The sequence below is a fragment of the Alternaria metachromatica genome (assembly GCF_023757995.1).
Source record: "Alternaria metachromatica strain BMP 0045 chromosome Unknown scaffold_12, whole genome shotgun sequence".
NCBI lineage: Eukaryota > Fungi > Ascomycota > Dothideomycetes > Pleosporales > Pleosporaceae > Alternaria > Alternaria metachromatica.
This window is the reverse complement of record NW_026055503.1, coordinates 905,814-926,470: the sequence shown is the minus strand read 5'-3', so window position 1 is coordinate 926,470 and position 20,657 is coordinate 905,814. Positions and strand designations below refer to the sequence as shown.

The window sequence follows — 20,657 nt, the reverse complement described above, 5'->3', positions numbered from 1 at the left end:
GAGCTTGCGTCAGCACTGTTAGACGGAAAACACGCTGAACAAGCAAGTGTTAATGTATTGGGTTAATGTCCTTGGCCACAGGTGCGAAAACATCACAAGAGACCTCAAGGACTTGGAATTGTCGATTGTTGCCATCGCTTTGCTTTTAGATCCTATATATGTTCTCTCGACATGGTGATTTGGATTGCTGAAGTCTTAACTGGCTCGCCTCTCGCTATGTAGAATGGTAGTACCGGCAAATGACGACCATGGAAGGGTATATCATGGGTGTCTTCGTAGTTTATGATTCTCAGACATCTGGTTGGTCTGTTATTTGTACTCTAGTTATATATCTGTATAACCAAAGTTGAAAATTCTCGCTACCACCATCTTATCAGATTCTTAGAGATTGGGGTCTAAACGAATTTATTCGACACTTCCACACAGCACATCTACCAAATCCATTTTCATGCCAACATCTAGACAGACGTTTCAGCCTACTCAGAACTCTGGAGTCTTCTCTTCACTATTCCGGTCAAAACCACCGCCCTTCTTTTACGTCACAGTACCCAGGCAGCCCCCCTGCATCACATTCACCCTTGGCAGTGTGCTAGACTATCGTGATACAGCACGAGCCTATTCCCAGCACTAAGCCCGTATAAATACGTGGGAAATCTGCCGAAGAGAAACGAATCACCGTTGAGAAAAAGTCTCAACTTTCAGAGAAGTTCATCAGCGAGACTGAGCAGTCGACCACCCCCTTTCTCTATCAGATCATACCTGTAAGTCTTTGAAGCCCGGTTTGATAAACAAGACTGACTGACATTACTAGCTCTTGAGATCGACAAAGATGTCCGACTCAAACTATTCCCGCTCCCCCAGCCGCGACTCCAACGACTCCTCCTCCCCTCCTCCTCTCTCCACAAACGCGCAGCTCGAGCTTGCCCTCGCCACCAAGTCCAGCCGCGCAGTCCTCGCACACTGTCTCGGTCTCTCAAGCCTCGACGGCGTGCCACCCTCCGCCAAGAACATGATCGTCGTCAACTTTGACACTGAGAACTGGGAGTGCAAGCAGAGCGCGCTGACCGAGATCGGCGCGTCCACGTTTGACTCTCGCGACATGCGCGCACTGGCAGGTCCGGGTATGCATGGTGAGGACCTGCTGAAGCAGGTGTACTTCTACCATGCGCGTATTCTCGAAAATGCGCACTTGTTGAATTTGAAGTGGTGTCCTGGAGATCCTGAAGCGTAAGTACCATCTCTTTCTTGCCATACTGAAGGACGTCAGCTAACTGTATGACAGCAACCGCTTCGGCAACACACGTTTCCTGACCAAGTCCGAAGCCAAGGAAATGCTCACCGCGATGTTCCAATGGCCCGTCGACCACACAGATGCTTCGAAAGGCTTCTGCCCTGTCGTCGTCATGGGCCATGCTCTGTCTGGCGACATGGCCATGTTGAACTCCACGCTGGGCTTCAACGCCATGGCTCTCGGTACGGTCGTCAAAATCATCGACACCCAGTACCTCGCCAAGGAGTGCAAATACGATTCCTGGGGCGGTAACAAGATCGGTCTTAGCACCCTCGTCGGCATGTGTGGCTTTTCTTATCGGAATGCTCATACCGCTAGCAACGACGCAGCTATGACGCTCATTGCTGCTATTCAGATGGTGCTCCCTCCCGAGTTCAAGCCCGAAGACGGCCGTAACCTGCAGGAGGTCGTTGATACCATCGAGTTGCTTAGTCAACAGCAACAGTGGGGCTGGGGTAGTGAGCTCTTTTGTCTCCGCTGTGGCAAGTATGGCCATACCAAGAAGAATTATCAAGGCAAGCTTTGCTACGCAAAGGTCAAGTGCGACCATTGTGCGTCTTCCCAGTCGGACAAACGGAAGCAGGCCAAGGGCACCCATATGACTGAGCGCTGCATCTCGTATGCTATGAAAGGTCCTGAGGTTTCCTCGATCGAGAAAGTCGCCAACGCGGTGGCTGCGCTCGACCTTGCAGATTTTTAAGATGTGGCAGTATTGTGTCAGACCGAAAGGGTATGACACGCTGTGATGACCGCATTTCTTGGCATATCTCCACACTGTCAGTAGAACATCTCGTACTTCGACCTTGTGAATCTTGCCTGGGCGTTTTTTATTATGGCCGATGTTGTTCTAAATAGCGATAGAATCCACTATAGGTGGTCCAAGAATGCAAAACTGATATACAAATTCGTGCAAATGACCGTCTTTTTCGACATTGCGATATGACGGTGATGACCCATCGCAACGAGCGACTCACAACTCCCGAAATCTATATTTACCCGTACAATCAGGTCCTCTCGCAAAAGAGAAGTATCGTCAACACAAGAGCTTGCGACACGACGTTGCCACGTGCGATTGGCGCAGGATATCGAAGCGGTGCAATACCGCAAATCTTAGCTCGTAGAGAGGACATGTCGGTGTGTAGGCGTAGCTATAGGAAGGACGAGATTGGCTGATTCAGCGACCGCGGCTGTTGTACCGTGGATAGCCTTTGTTGACTGAGTCTCTTAATCCGCTCTAGTGGACATAGCCATGGGAGACTGATATTGATACCATGATCCGCTACTTTCCGTGAAGTGAGGCCACAATTTATAAGTACGATGCCATTCCCGACAGCATTGCCATCTACAGATTGCGAGCATATTCTCAACAAGTTTCCTCCAATATTTCCCTCCTCTTTCACTTTCACCACCGCCCCTCCACGACGACCCTGTTTGCGCGGCGGGGGCGGGCCAAGGCTCAAGATCGCTCACGCTCACTGATCAGCTCAATGAAATACGTGCTCACCTTGGCCTAGTGACCGTTCACACCTATACATTCGGCGTTTCTCGTACCTACCCCTCTGGTCTCCGCCGAACTCTCTACTTATCTTTTCGCAACCAGAACCCGCGATTACATTCAACCCGAGCGACCTTGTCGACTTCAGATTGCTCACGCACGCGACATACTACGTAAGGTAAGTTCTGACTGTACGAAATGCATGTGAGCCATAGACTGACTTCGTACCTCTACCTCTGCAGACAGCGGACTCGCCCACCGCCATGGGATACTCACCGCATCCCAGTACTCTACCTCTCTTAAGCGACACCGCTATGTCCCAGAACTCCCAAGGTGGACCGGTCCCCGTCACCGCTGCCCCACCTCCAAGTACTCAACCTGATACTCAAGATCCCGCGGTCGCCGCGCTCGTAGCCAGCTTCAACGCAGTCAGTATAGATGCTACACCTGATGCTCGAGACCCTAGGATCATCGCGCTCGAGGCCCGCTTCAAGGAAGCCAGCGACCTTGAAGTGTGGGAGCACTGCGTCGGAGGTAGATGCGTCAAGAACATCCCCGACATCGCCAAAGACCTCGCCAACCACATCATCGTCATCTGTATTGACTGTGAGCACTGGTCGAATAATACCGATGAGACCACCGAGGTCGGCATCGCTACCTTCGGTCGTCAAGATGTATTGCCCATCGTGGCCACTGGAGACTTCGGTGACCACGGGGAGAACCTGATGAAGGAAATCCGCTTCTACCTCCTACGCACCATCGAGACGTCCCATCTCCCGAACCAGAATCCAGCATCGCGGGGAGTCGAAGGCAACCGCTTCGGTCAAGGCCGGTTCGTCACCTTCGCCGAGGCGCGTCAGATCCTGACCGACCTCTTTGTCCAACCCATCAGTGACGTCCCCCGCCTCAAGGGTTACTTCCCCGACCTCAAGGGTAACTTCCCCATCGTCGTTCTCGGCCACGACGTCGGACACGATCTGAACAACCTCAAGTCCAAGGCTATTGGTTTCGACATGGAGCCAATCGGTACCGTGGTGCGCTACATCGACACCCAGCTGCTGGTTCGTGACAAGGGTTACTGGATGATGCCGAGGAACGAGCAGGTTGGCCTCAGGCGTATGGTCGAAGAGCTCTCCTTCGAGCATAGTGATTCCCACACGGCGGCAAACGACGCCGCTCGCACGTTGATCTCCGCATTCCAAATCGTTTTGGGCGGACACAAGTGCAAGAAGTTCGCACACAAGAGTATGCAGCAAGTGGCAGGAGATCTGGAGCGCCATAGTGTGGCGAACTTCGATGATAGCCTCGGTGGCGTTGAGAAGTACTGCTTCAAATGCGGCACCGTCGGCCACATGAAGTCAGATTGCACAGCCACAAACCTTCATTGTGATGAGTGCGAAGAGAACAAGTGCAATATCGAGCCAGGCAAGGAACACGTCACCGAGCATTGCATCTGTGTAGCCAACAAGAAGGCCCTCATTCGGCGCGAGAAGGACGCTATTGCTCGGGCCCTCAAGAAACCAAAGACCAAGAATCCGCCTCGTGGGGGGTACTACAACTGGGGTCGTCCCATGTCACGTCGTGGTTCCACTCGTCCATCTGGTCCTACCATGAACTATGACGGTCTCCGACAGTACTTCGACTCTGCTGGTGGACATGGCTCCGCCCCGCCAGGCCCGGGAGGACACCCTTCAGTCAGGGGTTTTGGCGGACATCTCGGCCAAGGCGGCTATGGCAACGTTTCGTTCGGTCGTGGTCGTGGTGGATACCCTCCACGTGGAGGGCACGGAGGATACAACCAAGGTTGAGATGGCAGAAGGACTGCACAGGTGTTTCGGCGTCAGATTGGCGGCGCTTTGAACGGGCCGGGAGGTGACTAGTTGCTTTTGGTAGTTCAGATGACGGCTAAAAACGCCTTGAAGATACCCTGGGTCTAGCATAGATGCAAACAATATAGGATGAAAGTACACTCTGCCGAATACGGTGGTGGTTGCGAGAAGTGTGATGCGCTGCTGACTAAGCCAAAGAAAGCAGCAGGCAGCTGCGTCATCGGCGGGCTGTAAGCAGCAACCCTGCCGTGTAGCCGTCAACAACTTCCACCATGATAACGATAATACCCCCGCCATGCCTTTCGATGGGGTGCGGTTGACTTCCTGATAGCTAACATCCTGTCGCACATTCGCCATGATCGAAAACACGCTCCCCAAGTACCTGCTCATCAGGGCGTGCATCCTGGGATTCCGCGCCATCACGCCCTTCAGCATCTTCTGGGTCTCCTTCAGCATCGCAGAGCCCCCGCACACGGCCTTCCGTCGCTTCCTCCTCACGTGGAGCATCATCGAGACTGCCTTCTGGCTGCTTGTCTACCTGCCCCGCAAGCGCGCGCTTCAAGCCTCTGCGCAACACCCGCCGCCCCTCGAGAAGGAGGAGAGGAAAGAGCTCTTCTGGCGATGCTGGGATAAGATCCCTCACCCTGAGTACTACGTCAGCAGGTGGTTTCTGGGCGCGAGGCCAGGCGAAATACGACGCGAGAATGTGCGCGAGTTCTTCGCGTGGGCACTGCTGAACCGCGGCACTGAGAGCGATGAGGAGCGGAGGAAGAGACGGCAGGCGCACCCGGAAGAAACCAATGCCGAGGACGACGAGCTCAACGAGTATGCGGATGGCATAGAGACGATGCTAGGAAGGAAGCTGGCGCCTGGCATGGGCAGCGCAAAGAGCCTGCGTCTGACTATCGACCAAGTCAACATGGCGCATCGGCCGTTTCTGTGGTATATGGTATGTCTGCTGGTCTTGAGATTATATGTGATACTGACGGCGACAGATCGTCATGCTGGTCGATACCCTCACCGCCGCTCGTCTGCGCTACTACGGCTTCATGCTCTTCCGCACCCACCTTCGCTCCTCGCTGGCCATCTTCCCACCGCGACTCGCCAATCTCACTACGCGCAACATCTCATCCGCGCCTGATCTGAGTTACTGGTACCGACCACACACCTCGAAGACGCGACTGCCCGTTCTCTTCGTACACGGCATCGGCATCGGCCTGCACCCATACGTCGAGTCCTTGAACGAGATAAACAAACACGATCCGCTTGCGGCACAAGATGGTCAGGTCGGCATTGTCGCTGTGGAAATTATGCCTGTCAGCTTCCGCATTACCGGTGCGATTCCAGACAAAGACGACATTTGCCGCCAGATCAACATGATCCTAGAACGCCATGCTTTCGACAAAGTTGTCCTGGCCAGTCACTCTTACGGCTCCGTAATCTCCACCCACCTTCTTCGGGACCCCATCACCGCTGCCAAGATCGGCCCGATGGTCTTCATCGACCCTGTTACATTCCTGTTACATCTTCCCGACGTGGCGTACAACTTTACCGCGCGTCGACCGAAAGGCGCAAACGAGCACCAACTCTATTACTTCGCTTCTACCGACATGATGGTTGCACAAACCCTGGCGCGCCAGTTCTTCTGGGCACAAAACATACTGTGGAAGGAGGACCTCAAAGACCGGGACGTAACTGTCAGCCTCGGAGGCAGGGATCTGATAGTTGACACCGAGACCATCGGGAAGTACCTTAACGGTGCTGACCTCAAGGGCGAGGACAGAACCTGGAAAGACTCCGAGTGGAGAGGCCACGGCACAGAGACGATTTGGTGGCCTACTGTAGACCACGCGCAGGTGTTCGAGAGGCAAGACGGTCGGACGAGATTGGTGCATGTCCTCAGAGAGTACGTGAAGCGTAAAGCGGAGGAGGAAGAGGTAGAAGAGTTTCCCGGGCAATAATGCATATCCTCGTACCTGCATTCAGGGTCTTGCCACTTTGTCGCATCATCCCTGTAGATCAACGTCAGCTTCATCGGAAGTTTAACGTACGTTTGGTTGATGCAGACTACGGGAAGCCGTAGTTCATTTTGCGGGGGTCCGTCCGGACGGGCCTGAAGCAACTGGCGAGCCGGCCCCGCCGATCCCGAAACGGCTGTATATACAACGCTTGTATGCGCGACAACGACGTGCAAACAGCTGGCAGCTTGCCTAAACTATACTCTTGCACATCCCTTCGATCGAAAGATTTGCATCATGCCTAACGGAAATTGGATCCTCGGAGACCTCTTCACCAAGGAATATGGACATCGCGGCAGTATCCAGAAACTCTGGGAACAACGATGGAAATTTCCCTGCACCAAAGGCGTTTACCCATTCCACGATGGCAAATTTGGAGACTTCGAGCCCATCTTCAAGCATCTCATCGACAACAACATCAACGACCCTTACGAGGATGCATACACAAATGCATTCTTGCCAACAGCGCAACGCCTAGCGAAAGAAGCCAAAGAGATGGAAGGCAAGGACAAAGAGGCAGCGAAGAAGCTATATCTAAACGCAAACGCTGTATACAGACTCGCTCGATTCCCCTACATCGGCACGGAGCTCAAGAAGAAGGTCTTCGAAGAGCAAAAAGAAGTCTATTTCCGCGGCGCCCAACTATGGGACATTCCCCTCGAAGAAGTCGTGATACCCCACAAACAAGCCTCCAACGGCGACGGCACCTCCATCCCCCTTTACATCCGCAAACCCACTGGCCCAGGCCCCTTCCCTACTGTCCTCCTCATCACCGGCCTAGACGGCCACCGCCCCGACAACACAGAGCGCACCCAAGAGCACCTAAACCGCGGCTGGGCAACCGTGATCTGCGATATACCCGGCACCACCGCCGACTGTCCCGCCAACAAGCGCGACCCGCTCTCGCCGGACCGCCTCTTCACCAGCATCCTAGACTGGATCAAAGAAACACATTACCTTAATGAGAAGAAGGTTATCGCGTGGGGTCTCTCAGCCGGCGGCTACTACGCCATCCGCCTCGCGCACACGCACTCTTCCCAACTCCTCGGCAGCGTAGGCCATGGCGCAGGCACCCACCACTACATCGGCTCAGAATGGCTCTCGCAGATCTCCAAACACGAATACCCGTTCGGTCTCGAGGAAGCGTATATCCAGAAATACGGCTATTCGTCCTTTGACGAGATGAAAGAGAAATGCCAAGACGAGTTTTCGCTCGTGAGTGGGAAGGGAGAGGGCGTGGCTGTTGTGGGGCAGGGGATGAGCAGTTGTAGGTTGTTGCTTGTGAATGGCGTGTTGGATGGTTGTATGCCCGTGGAGGATAGTATGTTGCTGGCGGAGTATGGGAGTCCGAAGGAGATGCGGTTTATGCAGGGGAGGCTGCATATGGGGTATCCCGAGGCGAATGGCACGGTGTATCCGTGGATGGAGGAGGTTATGGGGGCTGTTTAGAGGAGGTAATGACTTCGAAGGTGATATTGCCCTTGCTATAGTACTAGTCGGCCTTGAAATGAACCTAGATACATTTCAGGGATATATGCTGTCCATGGTCTCCATGGATGCCGATACAATGCCTTTGAAGAGACTCCCAATATCGTCCGATTGTTTCAAGCGCACGGTCTTGAGCTTCATGAGAGGCGTTGGCTGGTGGAAAAGATTGGCGAGCAGGGCGTCTGCCCGCCCCCAGAGCTCCAACTGGAGATCTTCCAACGCTGGCGCGATGTGGAAGACTTGTGTACAGCGGGAATTTGATGAAGGGCCACCGCCTGAACTATGAACCTCTGCTTTTCGAAGCAAGCTGAGACCCACATTGTCTCCTTGTCTTGTTCGGTCGAGATTGTAGGTCACCAGGGTCCTGTATTGAGATAGAATTCCAGTAATGGAGATCCGTACTGAAGTAATAGCCAGTTGCGCGTAGGAAATCATTGCTCCAGCGACTGTAGTGGCCAATCGTGTATTGCGCTGTGCTGAACTATCGTAATAGTCGTAAATGGCGAAACTATCCAGAGATAGATGACCTTCCTTCAGTATGGTCATGAACTTAGCAACGACTATCCTGTCTACTCCCAGCACGCCTGCTTCTTTGCGCGGCCAGATGCGATACGCGTCTCTCGTATTCTCTCGCTCTTGATCTCGGTTTTTGATACCCAGGTCAGTACCGTAATCGCCATAGGGTACAAGTCTGGTAACCTTCTCTTCTTCGTCCTGAACTCGGATGGCTTTGACGTATCTCGCTAGTCGCCCACCCGGAGTGATAACGTCGAGTTTCTCGATGTCGGATCTCATGAGGTTGGTCTGGAACGTGGAGAAGAAGCGCTCGCCGACTATGCGTAGAGTTTTTGCGTCTGCATGTTTACAAGACAAGCGGAAATACAGAAGGTCTGTATCGCTCAAGTACTCCGCGCAGGCTTCGATGAGCTCCGTGGGCATGTCGTGAAAGGTGAGAGAAGACATATCAGCGTCATGCCAGCGTCGTAAACATGGGAGCAGATGTACGAGGTATTACGGGTTTGCAGAGCAGCTGAAAGCTCGTCGGTACCCAGCAATGAGGAATCAAAGAACAAACAGAGCTAGGGTGGGATCACAACTTGAAAGATTTACAAAAGTGGTCGGAATGGAAGGTGCCACATCCAGAAGGTACATGTCAGATTTATGGAAAAGCGTGAAAGCGTGTAGGCAACGACGAGGAGATGCTCGTTTGCTTCTCACGTCACTGCTTCGACGCTGTGCGACATCGCTTAACCTTGGAAGGCAGGCACGCTGCAGCTTCCCGCCCAACAAGACATGTTTCGCAGCGAGAAGACGACCTGGCGAATTAGGTCGCACAACCACTTTCGATCGACCTGACATCTCCACGAAGAATGCATGCGCATCGAAGATGAACACTGCACTCTTTGATGAGCTGTTCACGCCTTCGTCAACCCGTACTGATCGATCAATACGCAAGAGATACCCTGCAATCACCGGGGCAGTTACATCCCAGATTTGAACACCCAACAAACATCAAATCGTCACATGTATGCAACCTAAACACGCGTATTAAGAATATTTTAATCTGATTTTCTTATGTTTTCTACCTCCGCCACGCACAATCCCCGGTCTTATGCCCATAAGCATTCTCATTACAATACCGTCTCGGATCCGTACTCTCAATACAATATTCACACGGCACTGCATTAGGACTACTCGAGCGCTTCGATCCACCCTGTCCATAGCCCATGCTACCCTGTTTCTTGATCAGCGCAGCCTGCTTAACTACATGAATGCATTTCTGCGAGTTGTGACTGTGCGCCATGTGTCGTGTCAAAGGGTCTTTGTCGCAATGTTCACAGTGCCAGACACTCACACGACAATACGGTGCGGTGTGGTGATGGGAATCACATTTCTCACAGAAACGCGTGACGCCGTAGCCGCGACCTTCTTTGATGGCGGTTTGGCCCGCGTCGCGGAGTTGCGCTTTGAGGTCCACGTAGTGGAGTTTGTTGAGCGGGGTTTGGGTTGGAGGACAAAGCATTAGGAAGGCGGCGATCATGGTGCATACGATGTCGTTGCCGGCGTTGTGAAGGTATGGTTCTTTGATGTCGTATTCGGCGAGGAGATGTGCAAGGCGGATTTTGCGGGATGGGTTTACGAGGCCGTGCTCTACGGCCAGCACTTGTGTGTCGATTGTTGCGACGATGGTGCCGATTTCTTCAAGGTCGAGACCAAAGCGCGATTTTATGACTTCGTAGTCGTTTGACACGGCGTGGCCGACGAAGATTATTGGACGTAGGTTACCGTATATGTCTCGGCGAGTGAAAATGCTGCGCAGCATTTCTTTCGCTTCTTTCACACTGACAAAGGTCGTGCTGCCGAATTGAAAGGCATCTGGATGCCCTTCGCAGAGGTCTTTGTTGGTGAGATGTGCGTGTGGTTTGATGCGCACGTGGTAGTTCTCCATGCTGGGGAGAATACTCCATGGTGATGAGGAAAATGGTTGTGGCACGGAACGCGGATCGAGAACAGATATTCCGAGTTCCGTGATGAAATGGTCATCGTGCTCGTACCACTCGGCATCAGAGGCCACGATAATAGCGTCTTGGAGTGCTGCGGCTGCAGCGGCACTGCCAAGCGGGATTCCGCTCCCAGATCTCTTCATCCAGTGCTGGAGGATAGCTGACTGCGTGAGACCTTGATGTAATTCGGCTGCGATGAGAGATTTCAACTCTCTTGGTGAGACTGGATAAGACATGTCTGACAAAAGTGTATTGTGCGTGAAATCTGACCACCAAGTAGGTATTGAGGTTGGTGTGTAGGAGTATTCGGTGGTCGAAACGGAGGGAAGAGCAGGAAAGTCTTTCAAATAGGCTGAAACCGTCGTTGTGTAGTCATAGGCGAAATCTGAGTAGTGAATGGCGTTGTAGAGCTGATCCGCTTCAAACTCGGTTGAGGATTGAATCATGGTAAGAGTCATGATGTCTGAGTTTCGGTAGTTGCTGCAATAGTTTAATTGTAGAGTATGATTGGAAACAGCAGGTTGATTTTAGAGATGAGATGAGAGTGGAAAACCAAGCGCAATATATATACTGGAACTGAAAACGTGATCTTGGTGCCTGAAGGCGGCAGACTTTCAGTACCATGGTTGCACACTTTGACCACGGTTCTCGCAACGTATACCACCAATAAGGCATCTATACTTGTAAGCAGTACCGCGACGTTGCGACAATATTTCCAAACATTTCCTACACATTTGTTTGGCTGGTAGTGAGTGGGCGCCGAGCGAGGTGAGTAGCGTGGCACAGCCAACAGGCACACTCCTGACTAACCGTTGCAATGAGAATGACTGGAGGACGGAGCGATGCGATGAATTACTGCAACCTAGGTCCGATTAAATACAAAAATTAGAACACGTCGTACCCATAGCGCTAGGCCGCTGTCTGCGACCTCGTGATCTTGACGACGCGCTCCATTCCGAGATCGCGCCATACTGCAGACCCGATTGAAGTAGGCGAAATAGGTTCCTCGACGCCATCCAGTGGTTGTTTGTAGCGCTCGGAGTATTCGTCGTCTCCCACCTCGTAGTCGTCGGTGTCATCGCTAAACTCCAACCCTTCTTGATCCACATCTAGGAAAAACTAGCCGTCGGATTGAGAAAAGCAAGCCTCCCTGAAGAAGTACCTGAGGGTATTTAGATCTTTCATCTTGAGCATATCGCATAAGCTCCGGGAAGCGTTATAGAGATTGCTCCTCATCTCTTCCTCCGTGCTTGGTATCTCAAGGGCCATTGTTCGCAGGTTAGGATAGTGTCCTTTGATCAAGTTTGACATGAACGATCCGCCCTTTTCGTCGTCAGTTTGCCAGAGTGCTATCGAAAACACATCATCAATATTTATCAAGCTTTTGGTGATGATCAAACTATGGAGGCTCTTTTTCAAGACCTCTGGTAGGATCTGCAGGAAGAACAAGGTGTCCTCGGTAGTGTTCTCCAGAACTACTTGACTGCGAGACCAAAGGTACTGAAAAGCCTTGGAGGGTTTGATGATCCGATGGTAGTGTATGTTGGAACGCGCAACTTCGTTGTAGTAATTGATCCATCCCCGTTTGTTGGCTTTGAGTACTCTCCCCGCCTCTCTATTAACTTCTTTGGAAACGAGAAGTAGTGGTGTTGACATGAAGATCTTGTACGTAAGCATGACTTCTTGGCTGTCAGAGAAAAGGCTTGGGGGCCCATTAGGGTCATGCCAAAACTCATCGTAAAGCTCGTCTGGAACTGGTAGGTCCTCATCAGCCACTTCCGGTTGGTACATCATATCGAGAATCATCTGCGGGTCTTCTATGGGAGAGTTAGTCCTGACGTGGTGGTTACACCCGAGTCTGCGTACCTTTGCTAGAATCCGTCTCTGGCAGGTCGTAACCCTGGTTTTGTTCCCGTTGATCTTCGCGGTTCGTATGCCGAAAGATCGCTCTTGGCTCAAGCGAATAATCATAGATCATATCGTGAAGTTCTTGCGGTAGGTCATGCAGACGAAAACTGCATGTTGTTAGCTTTAGGAACGCGATGCGTAGGGCGGAGAGTCCTAACACGTCTAGATGTGCGGCAGCATCACCATGGCCAGACCGCGATTCTTCCGCTGTCTCTTTACGCATTGCTGTTGCTGTATGTGAAATCGGGCTTCAATGTTGCGCTCGCGAGAACAACGGAAGAGGAGTGCTCGCGGAAGGAGGGGACAGCACTAGCGCGACGCGCTGAGACGCGTCTCGCGAATGCTCGGACCTCTTCTTGTTTCCTCGCTCGGGCCTGGCGAGTCTCTTCACACGTAACATCGACGAACACGCCGCCCCAAAAATTGCGCAAACCTGCGAAATTCGATTTTCTGCAATTTTCCGATCCTTTACTACTACTACAAAATCTCACTATACGACTGAGTACGCTAGGATTTAGACCAATGCCAGGGTTGTGTGCCGACGACCAGCAAGACGACAGGGAGTTTTGATAAGACACGTCGCAGCTGCCGTACTAAGCTGGCTTCCGCTCTTTTGTGATCTTCACAACGCGAAAGGCATGTAGTTCTCGCCATACCGCGGATCGAGCCGACGGACGAAAGATGGTCTCTTCCGTCCCCTTTAAATAGAAGTCCCCCTCACCGTAGTCACCGGGTTTGTTCCCCTCCATCGCCACATCCCACAAGAAGAGTCTATCCGTATATACTGACTTAAGGTCACCTCTGTAATAGAACCATACAGTATCTAAGCGGCTCTCCCAAAGCATATCGAGAACATATTCCGAGGGAGGAGTCCTGCCGAGACGCCACGAGTCGTGGTATGTCGGTATGATCTCGATCGCCATCTCACGTACGTTCGGGAAGTAATTCCCTATACTATTGGTAAACAAGGCATGCTCTTCAGGATTATTCGGCTCCCATATTGCGCGAGAACCCGAGCCGGGATCGGTAAGTGTAACAGATAAGGTGAGGTAGAGCCGACGAAGCGACTTGTTGAGCGAATCTGGAAGAAGTCTCAAGAACAGGAGAGATGAGCCGGGTTGATGACCGAGGACTAGTTCACTGCGGGACCAGAGATCGAGGAAGGCGGGGCTAGGGGAATTGATGTGGTGTAGATGATGAATAGACTCTCGGATGGTCCGGGCCCAGGTTTTCTCCACGATTTTAATGACCTTTTTCACTTCCAAGTTCGTGAGTTTGGATACAGCGAGCAAAGGCGTCGCGATCAAGATTTTGAAGGATAGCATTCCGATTTGGCGATGAGTTACTCCTTCGAACTTTACGTTCGGATCGCTCCTAGCATCGTCCTCAATCTCTTCGTCTGTCTCATCTGTGGAAAGGTCAATACTGGTACGGTTACATTGACAGTAAACATACTGGGTGGCAGATACAGTTCAGGTCGCTCGTAGCCGTTAATTTTAGGCCCGAATGGGTCAAGGCGGAAGATTGCTTTGGGCTCGAAGGAGTACTCGTATATCTTATCACGAAGTTCTTGTGGAAGGTCGTACAAAGGAAAGCTGGCAGCGTCAGCGTAGATGGTACGGCAATCAAGGCTGAGAGGTCTTACGTCTCTGAAGGTATAGCAGCTTCGTCACGTGTGGTTTGCGATAGATCTGTCGCCATCTTGAATTCCGCAATTAGCTTCTAGAGCAATGTTGTTGGATGTGGTACGTACATAAGGACTTGACAAGACTTGGTATTGCGACGCTCAAGCATGCGAGAAAGTTCCATTCTTCCATGAACATGCTCGATCGCGAGACCCTGGCTTTAGCGTGAGACATTAGCGCGGTTTCCCTGAGCACTCGGGCCGATAGTCGTAAGCACAGCTTGATCACCACCGCAGAGAGAACACTCGATCCATGTGGACTGTAATATTTTCTTTGCATCACCGCAATTGCATGAGACTCTTGATTTGAAGTGAATGTTTGGCATTAAAGTAAGTAAACTAGCCATGACCAGAGACCGACGCATCCAGCGAGCGGCACATAACACATAACTAGCCTCCTAAGCGCGGTAACCAATAGGTTGGGGGGGTATATCGTTGAACGGTGATTCGATAAGCGAATCACAACATCATGCATCAACACATCGCGATGTAAACCGCTTACATCTTCTCCTGAGCGACAAGGCTAGCGCGCCTCTCCTCGTTGACGCTCTGGCGTCTCTCGATGTCAGCAGCCTGAGCCTCCGTGCCGAGGTGACCGGTGGGCAGCAGGTTGAGCTGGTCTTCGTTCTTGTCCATGTTACGGTAGGCGAAGTGGAAGGCGATACCGGTGACGAAGGAGATGATGGCTACACTTCCGTAGTTCCAGACGATGTGGGGATCCGCGGTAAGAGGAGTGAAAGCCTGGGCGAGGGCGGCAGAGAAGGCGGTGGTGAAGAGCTGGACGGACTGAACGAGCGATCTCATGTTCTTGGGAGCCTTGGTGAAGGCGTACTCGAGAGTGGTGACGGAGGCGAAGATCTCGGAGATGGCAATGAGGACGTAGACACCGGTAACAGCCCAGACAGTGATGTCGGTCTTGTACTCGGGGTCCTTGGTCTCGTAGTAGCCGGAGGTCTTGTAGATGTAGTGTTGAAGAACCGCTGCCCAGACCATGGCGAAGGCTCCGAGGATGAAACCAGCGGTGATCTTCTTGATCGGAGTGAAGCGGATACCTCGCTTGCGGAGGAAGGGGTAAACGAGAGAGTCCATGATAGGCACCTATAGTACGATTAGCATTCGTTCTGGGCGTTAGACCATTGGACAGTACTTACGATGATGATGATAGCGATGGGGTCCAAGTTGGAGAGAATGTCGTTGGGGACGCCGCCGAGCTTCATGGTGGCGCACATCTGGGTCAGGTTGGAGTCCATCTGGCGGTATGCAAGCCAGAAGATAGGCACCCAGAAGAAGACGGAGCAGGCAGCAAAACCACGAGCAACCTCATCAACCCAGGCGTCATCAAAGTTGTACCACTTGGGTGCGGCGGAGCCAAGGACGGAAGGCTTGACAGCAGTCCACATGTTGCCGTCGTTCCAGTTTTTCCAAGTCTTAACGGGGTTGATGCTCATTCCGCGTCCAAGAGCCTTGAAGAGAAGCTTGAAAGCAGGGCCCATAACGTTACCGCTCGGGGGACGGAGGATGTAGAACTTCTTGCAGAAGATCAAGACGGGGAGAGCGATGATGAACATAACGGTGGGGATCAGGTACGCGAGCCAGAAACCGACGTATCGCTCAGCGTAAACCATGCTGATTTGACCGACTAGAGCACCGATGTTGATGAAGAAGTAGAACCAGTTGTAGATACGGGTGACAGTGACAGCAGGGTCGACAATGACGCGCTCAGTACCGCGTGTCTCAACGCGCATCTTCTCCTGAGGAACTTGTTCGGCAATAAGAGGGGCAATGTTGGGCTTGAAAGTTCCAGTTCCAAGACCCATGATGATGAGACCGAGGATAAAAACGCCGAGGGCAGTGTTGGAGTTCTCCAAGACAGATGGCGCAGCTGAGGCGACGAGGATCAAGTGACCAATCTCAGCGACCAAGACGGAGTATAGAATAGTCTTGAAACGACCAAGGTAGGTGTCGGCGATCCAGGCTCCGAGGAGCGGGCAGACGTAGACCCAGAAGGCGTTGAATGTAGTCAAACTGAAAGCGACCTGCTTGCCCATGTTGAGGGCACCGGGTTGAGCCTCAGCATCATCTGGGTTGAGCGCGGCTCCAGTGGGCGTAGTGAGCGGCTTAGCGATGTAGTTGGAGTATACAGCAACGGTTCCGTAGTAACTCATACGCTCGACAAGCTCAACGAAAGCGATCTGAAGTCAAGTCAGTGTTTGTCTCACGTGCTCTGCGAGTGCGATTGCGTACTGTGAAGATCTTCCATGGGATCCTAGCGGGCACACGGCGAAGCGTGGCGAGCTCCTCATCGGTGGGAAAGTCATCGGCCTCGTTGAGGTAGCTGTCCTGGAGCGTGGCCTTGCCCTCAGAGTGGAGGTAGGCGGGCGCAGAGGTTGTGTGCATCTCGGGGTACTTGCGCGTGGGGTCGCCAGAAGCGTCAATAAGAGCGGGGTCCAAGCCGACAGCTTGCTGCAAGGGTTGTAAGCAAGTATGCAATGGAGCTTGGGAAGAGTATACTCACGACTTCACCGGCGTCACCAACAGGCATGATGGGCGTGCACCTAGGTCGTTTGACAATGAAGGTGGACCGTGGTTGAGTGACTGGGAAAGCAGCCAGGTGATTGTTTATGGGGTGCGGCGAGGAGAAGAGAGACCCTGACGAGCAAAGAGAATGGGGTGGTGGTGCATTTAATTTGAGCACGCGAATCACGGGTCCGACGTCGTGCTCTACAGCTTCAGGCCCGATAAGGAAGGCGCGCACACCGACACAGGGATGGGCACCGTATCGACTCCTTCACCACCGTCTGTCCATCAGCAAACGCATTGCCACCGCGGCTGTTGTGCCCGGAAAGGCATTCGGCGCGTGCGCGATAGGTGCTGCACGATGCTCTTTTCGCACCGCATCGCCGAGGCGTCCTGGGCTACTCAAGCCTCGCCAAGTTGCTAACCACCACTGGCAAGCAGCGAGACAAGAAGAGCTTGCTGGTTCCAAGATAACAATTACCTGTGGCGCCCCAGTCGCATGCCATCGACTAACCTCCTGCCTAAAGCAGGTGGTCGCGGGGTAGCGATAGTCGTCCCCAAGAAATGCCCAGAGCCACTAGCTCGCGCCTCCAACGACTCTGGTCTTGGAGGCCCAGCCCATGGCCCATGCATTCTTTCATCGCGGTATCAGCGACCTTGCTCTTTTTGACCGCAAACACGGTTATCTGCGGGTGATAGCGTTGGTGTAGCGTCGATACAAACGTTCTGGAAGACGACCGCAGCGATTGATTCGGACAAGACATCGAGGAGGCTGGCGGGATGCAGGCCAGACGTTCCCACCAACAACCACGCTGTGGGGCCGCCTGCAGATAGACAAGATAATGGCTCGAAGCTTGGGATACGGACAACGGCTTAGCCAATCGCGCCATACAGCCAAGACTTCCTCCGAACGCTACCATTCGCTCCTCCGAAGGCCATGCTGCCAGGGCTATCGTCGAGGCGGGTCTCCCGAATGTTCTCTGCGTTGCCCAAGACCTGGGCAACGGACCCCGATCGTATTTGCGGCCACGGTAATTGCACGCTCAGGGGACGGACATGCGACATGCGACACCACGACACCGGGTACCGGCATCAAGAATTTCGAGCGACGAGACAAGCCTCGGCCAGCGGATATGAAGACGCTGTGGCAGCGGTTGAGGCTTCCTGCCCAGACGCGGTATGCAAGGGCTTATTCACGCCACCCTTTGAGATACGGGCTCAGTGGTGTGCGGTAATCATACGGCGCGATGGAGTGGTGTCGCGCCTATCCTCGACGGACCTGGTCAGATGCGCGGTCCTTTTTCGCAAATAGAGCGTATCGACGGTGATGAGGTTGATAGGGTAAAAGACGGGGATTGGGGGAACTCAAGATCGACACGTCGCCTAAATTAAGCTTGATGAAGACCTCGGCCGGCAAGCGCGATGCCGCACGTGAGCAGGTACTCTACCGTTACGGTTCCGGCTTTATTGAAACGCCTCGCCACGCCAGAACCACGGATAAGCGTCTGCGGTGTTGGCAGTTGGTCCCAAGCTTTTTGCCGTCGCTTCTATGACGCGACGCTGAGCTTATTGATTTTGAAGAGCTTGGAGATTTCGTCAACACGCACTCGCATGTTATTGCCAGGGCTCTCTACATCTATCAAGAGGCAGGCTTAGCCGAGACATAGTCAGCACCGTATACCGACTTCAGGGCTGCCTTGGTGCAAAACGGCTAAAGCCTACTAGGAGTACACGAGGAATAGTGCATGGTCCGTTTATCGACTACGTTGGTACTCCCCATGTGCTCGGTACCACGCGCATGTCAGAGCGCTGAGTCTAGCCAAGGCCACGGTGAGGTAACAGAAAGGTTCGCACCTTCCCAACGCTGAGGTAGTAGCTACGGCTGAATCCCGCCCCGTCTGACCCCGCCGCCTGTCGCTTCCCCATCCGTTCTCAACCTCGACAATCTCCACCATCAGCGCCGGATATTCGTATACGTGTGTTGCAGCACATGGCACGCCTAATGACAATTCTTAATTCCCACGTAACGCCAAGTAGATGATCAGTCATCGGGATTCCTGGACTCCAATCTTTACTGGCAGCAAGAGCGGCCTGAGCTACCTGTGATGTCTTACAGCAGAGATCATTGGCTCACTTGAATGCATACGCTAACCGCTTCGACTGTCATCACGCCAGGAACCAGTACAGGAAAGTACTCTTGGGCGTACGACTATCACGCGCAGACTGTACTGGGTGGTGCAAGTATGCGTGAGATCCTTAGCACCCACATAACTAACATCCTTTGGTACAATTTGCTGACATACGAGTCACACGAGTACCTGCACTGCGCAGTGTCGAAGAAGATATACTGCACACGTTGCATGAAATTTACCGATCGGATCCTCCTGCATCTACAACACGCAGTACAATCCGCTTCCTATCTTCCGCGACCACTTTCCACATCAACAATAAACGACCCACTTGCGAATCTCCATCCCCTCAAAACACCCTCCCATTCTCCTGCAGCGCCCTCACCCTCTCGGGCGTAACAACACTCAAACTAACCGCCCCACCGATAACAATGCCCAACAACAAAACCACAAACAACCACAACACCTCCACCCTCCCATCCCCATCCCTCCTGCCCCTATCCCCAGGCGCATACGGCCCCACCATCTTCTTCAACGGCTGCACCCCATTCCTCTGCGCAAACTCATACCCCCTCTTCATGCCAGGTAACCCATCGATACTAAGCTGGCTCTTCCACGCCCAGTAGTGATCCATCGATTCTTTCTCGTCGCCAGCTTGGTACTTTGCGTCCTTCTTGCGGAAGTGTTCGTTCAGAATGTCGCGGTGGCCAACAAAGTCGTAGTAGGGGACGCTGAAGCCGCAGGATGTGCCGCATTGGTGCACATCTACCATGATGATGCTGCGGGAACCGGGGATGGTTTCGACCTTGTGCTCTCGTATGAAGGCCTCGTATTCCGGGGTTCCGTTCTCGATGGCGCGGCCTTCGCCCCATATACGCACGATTTTTGGGGGGCCGGTGAAGGCCATGAACATGACGCAGATACGACCATTCCCTGGCTCGTGCAGGTGCGCATGTGTTTCTACGCCACTTCCTGTGAGATCCATGTACCAAAACGTTCGTTCATTCAGGACGCCGAAGTTCTGACCTCCTTTTGGGGAGATGTTGATGTGGCCGTCGCCTGAGAGAGGCGCCGTGCCTACCCAGAGCATTTGCTGCTCTTTGATCCATGGGATGAGGCTGTTTGGTATGGTTTCGTAGAAGACGCCCATGTTGGTGGTGGGATGGGATGGGTGTGTGGTATTTGATGAGTGGTAGAATGGATGGCGGGATTATCTGGTATTGGAATTGGGAGGTATTAGGGTAGCAAATGGGTGTTGTTGATGACGATGGCGATGCTGTGTAAAGGTTGGTAGGGAATGAATGTCCAGCAATCAGGAAAGCAGCAACCTTTAGTTTGAACAACAACCGAGACCAGACCTTAAATCTCACCCTCCCTATAATTTACAACTTCGCTAGTTTAATAGTCTAACCGTACGACAGTAATTAATCCGCGGCTGGTATTGGCGTTGCGTAAGCCCGCCTGTGTTGTCGACCGTCTAAACTATACTTTACACAGACAAGGTTTCTCGTGTTTGTTATCACTTGTTGATTGCAGAGCACGTCTTTATGCAGATAGTGATATATTATTCTCGCTTATCTAGAACAATAAACTTGCTTTTCTTAGTAGCTAGTAGCAGCGCTGTAGAACTTAGTATACACTACCTAGTATAGTTTATTAACTAGATCTCTAAAGTACTTATTCTATATAGTAGACTTTATTCTAAGTTAAGTGCTAATTACGTATATATCTCTAGAACAATACTCTAGAAATATAAACCTAATTTAGATTACACCTATAAGAATAAATACTATT

The 20,657-nt window shown here is 52.5% G+C and overlaps 9 protein-coding genes across 9 annotated transcripts; 3 read left to right on the top strand and 6 right to left on the bottom strand.

Moving 5' to 3' along the window:
- Window positions 1-829: 829 nt before the first annotated feature.
- J4E83_006008 (uncharacterized protein) lies at window positions 830-1,991 on the top strand (the record flags this gene model as incomplete). The annotated part of the gene is made up of 2 exons (XM_049332923.1): window positions 830-1,227; window positions 1,283-1,991. The coding sequence occupies 2 exons, from the start codon at window positions 830-832 to the stop codon at window positions 1,989-1,991; spliced, it is 1,107 nt and encodes a 368-aa protein (XP_049188165.1).
- A 1,109-nt stretch (window positions 1,992-3,100) lies between these two features.
- Window positions 3,101-4,594, top strand: J4E83_006007 (uncharacterized protein; the record flags this gene model as incomplete). Its single annotated transcript, XM_049332922.1, has 1 exon — window positions 3,101-4,594. One exon carries the CDS (start codon window positions 3,101-3,103, stop codon window positions 4,592-4,594), a length of 1,494 nt encoding a protein of 497 aa, XP_049188164.1.
- Window positions 4,595-4,970: 376 nt separating this feature from the next.
- Window positions 4,971-6,576, top strand: J4E83_006006 (uncharacterized protein; the record flags this gene model as incomplete). The annotated part of the gene is made up of 2 exons (XM_049332921.1): window positions 4,971-5,564; window positions 5,611-6,576. 2 exons carry the CDS (start codon window positions 4,971-4,973, stop codon window positions 6,574-6,576), a joined length of 1,560 nt encoding a protein of 519 aa, XP_049188163.1.
- Window positions 6,577-8,157: 1,581 nt separating this feature from the next.
- Window positions 8,158-9,060, bottom strand: J4E83_006005 (uncharacterized protein; the record flags this gene model as incomplete). The annotated part of the gene is made up of 1 exon (XM_049332920.1): window positions 8,158-9,060. The coding sequence occupies one exon, from the start codon at window positions 9,058-9,060 to the stop codon at window positions 8,158-8,160; it is 903 nt and encodes a 300-aa protein (XP_049188162.1).
- Window positions 9,061-9,812: 752 nt separating this feature from the next.
- Window positions 9,813-10,861, bottom strand: J4E83_006004 (uncharacterized protein; the record flags this gene model as incomplete). The annotated part of the gene is made up of 2 exons (XM_049332919.1): window positions 9,813-9,835; window positions 10,021-10,861. 2 exons carry the CDS (start codon window positions 10,859-10,861, stop codon window positions 9,813-9,815), a joined length of 864 nt encoding a protein of 287 aa, XP_049188161.1.
- A 673-nt stretch (window positions 10,862-11,534) lies between these two features.
- J4E83_006003 (uncharacterized protein) lies at window positions 11,535-12,603 on the bottom strand (the record flags this gene model as incomplete). Its single annotated transcript, XM_049332918.1, has 3 exons — window positions 11,535-11,734; window positions 12,026-12,442; window positions 12,492-12,603. 3 exons carry the CDS (start codon window positions 12,601-12,603, stop codon window positions 11,535-11,537), a joined length of 729 nt encoding a protein of 242 aa, XP_049188160.1.
- Window positions 12,604-13,126: 523 nt separating this feature from the next.
- J4E83_006002 (uncharacterized protein) lies at window positions 13,127-14,234 on the bottom strand (the record flags this gene model as incomplete). Its single annotated transcript, XM_049332917.1, has 3 exons — window positions 13,127-13,941; window positions 13,989-14,128; window positions 14,179-14,234. 3 exons carry the CDS (start codon window positions 14,232-14,234, stop codon window positions 13,127-13,129), a joined length of 1,011 nt encoding a protein of 336 aa, XP_049188159.1.
- A 481-nt stretch (window positions 14,235-14,715) lies between these two features.
- Window positions 14,716-16,759, bottom strand: J4E83_006001 (uncharacterized protein; the record flags this gene model as incomplete). Its single annotated transcript, XM_049332916.1, has 4 exons — window positions 14,716-15,315; window positions 15,369-16,409; window positions 16,462-16,680; window positions 16,733-16,759. 4 exons carry the CDS (start codon window positions 16,757-16,759, stop codon window positions 14,716-14,718), a joined length of 1,887 nt encoding a protein of 628 aa, XP_049188158.1.
- Window positions 16,760-19,212: 2,453 nt separating this feature from the next.
- J4E83_006000 (uncharacterized protein) lies at window positions 19,213-20,013 on the bottom strand (the record flags this gene model as incomplete). The annotated part of the gene is made up of 1 exon (XM_049332915.1): window positions 19,213-20,013. One exon carries the CDS (start codon window positions 20,011-20,013, stop codon window positions 19,213-19,215), a length of 801 nt encoding a protein of 266 aa, XP_049188157.1.
- Between the last annotated feature and the right edge of the window lie 644 nt (window positions 20,014-20,657).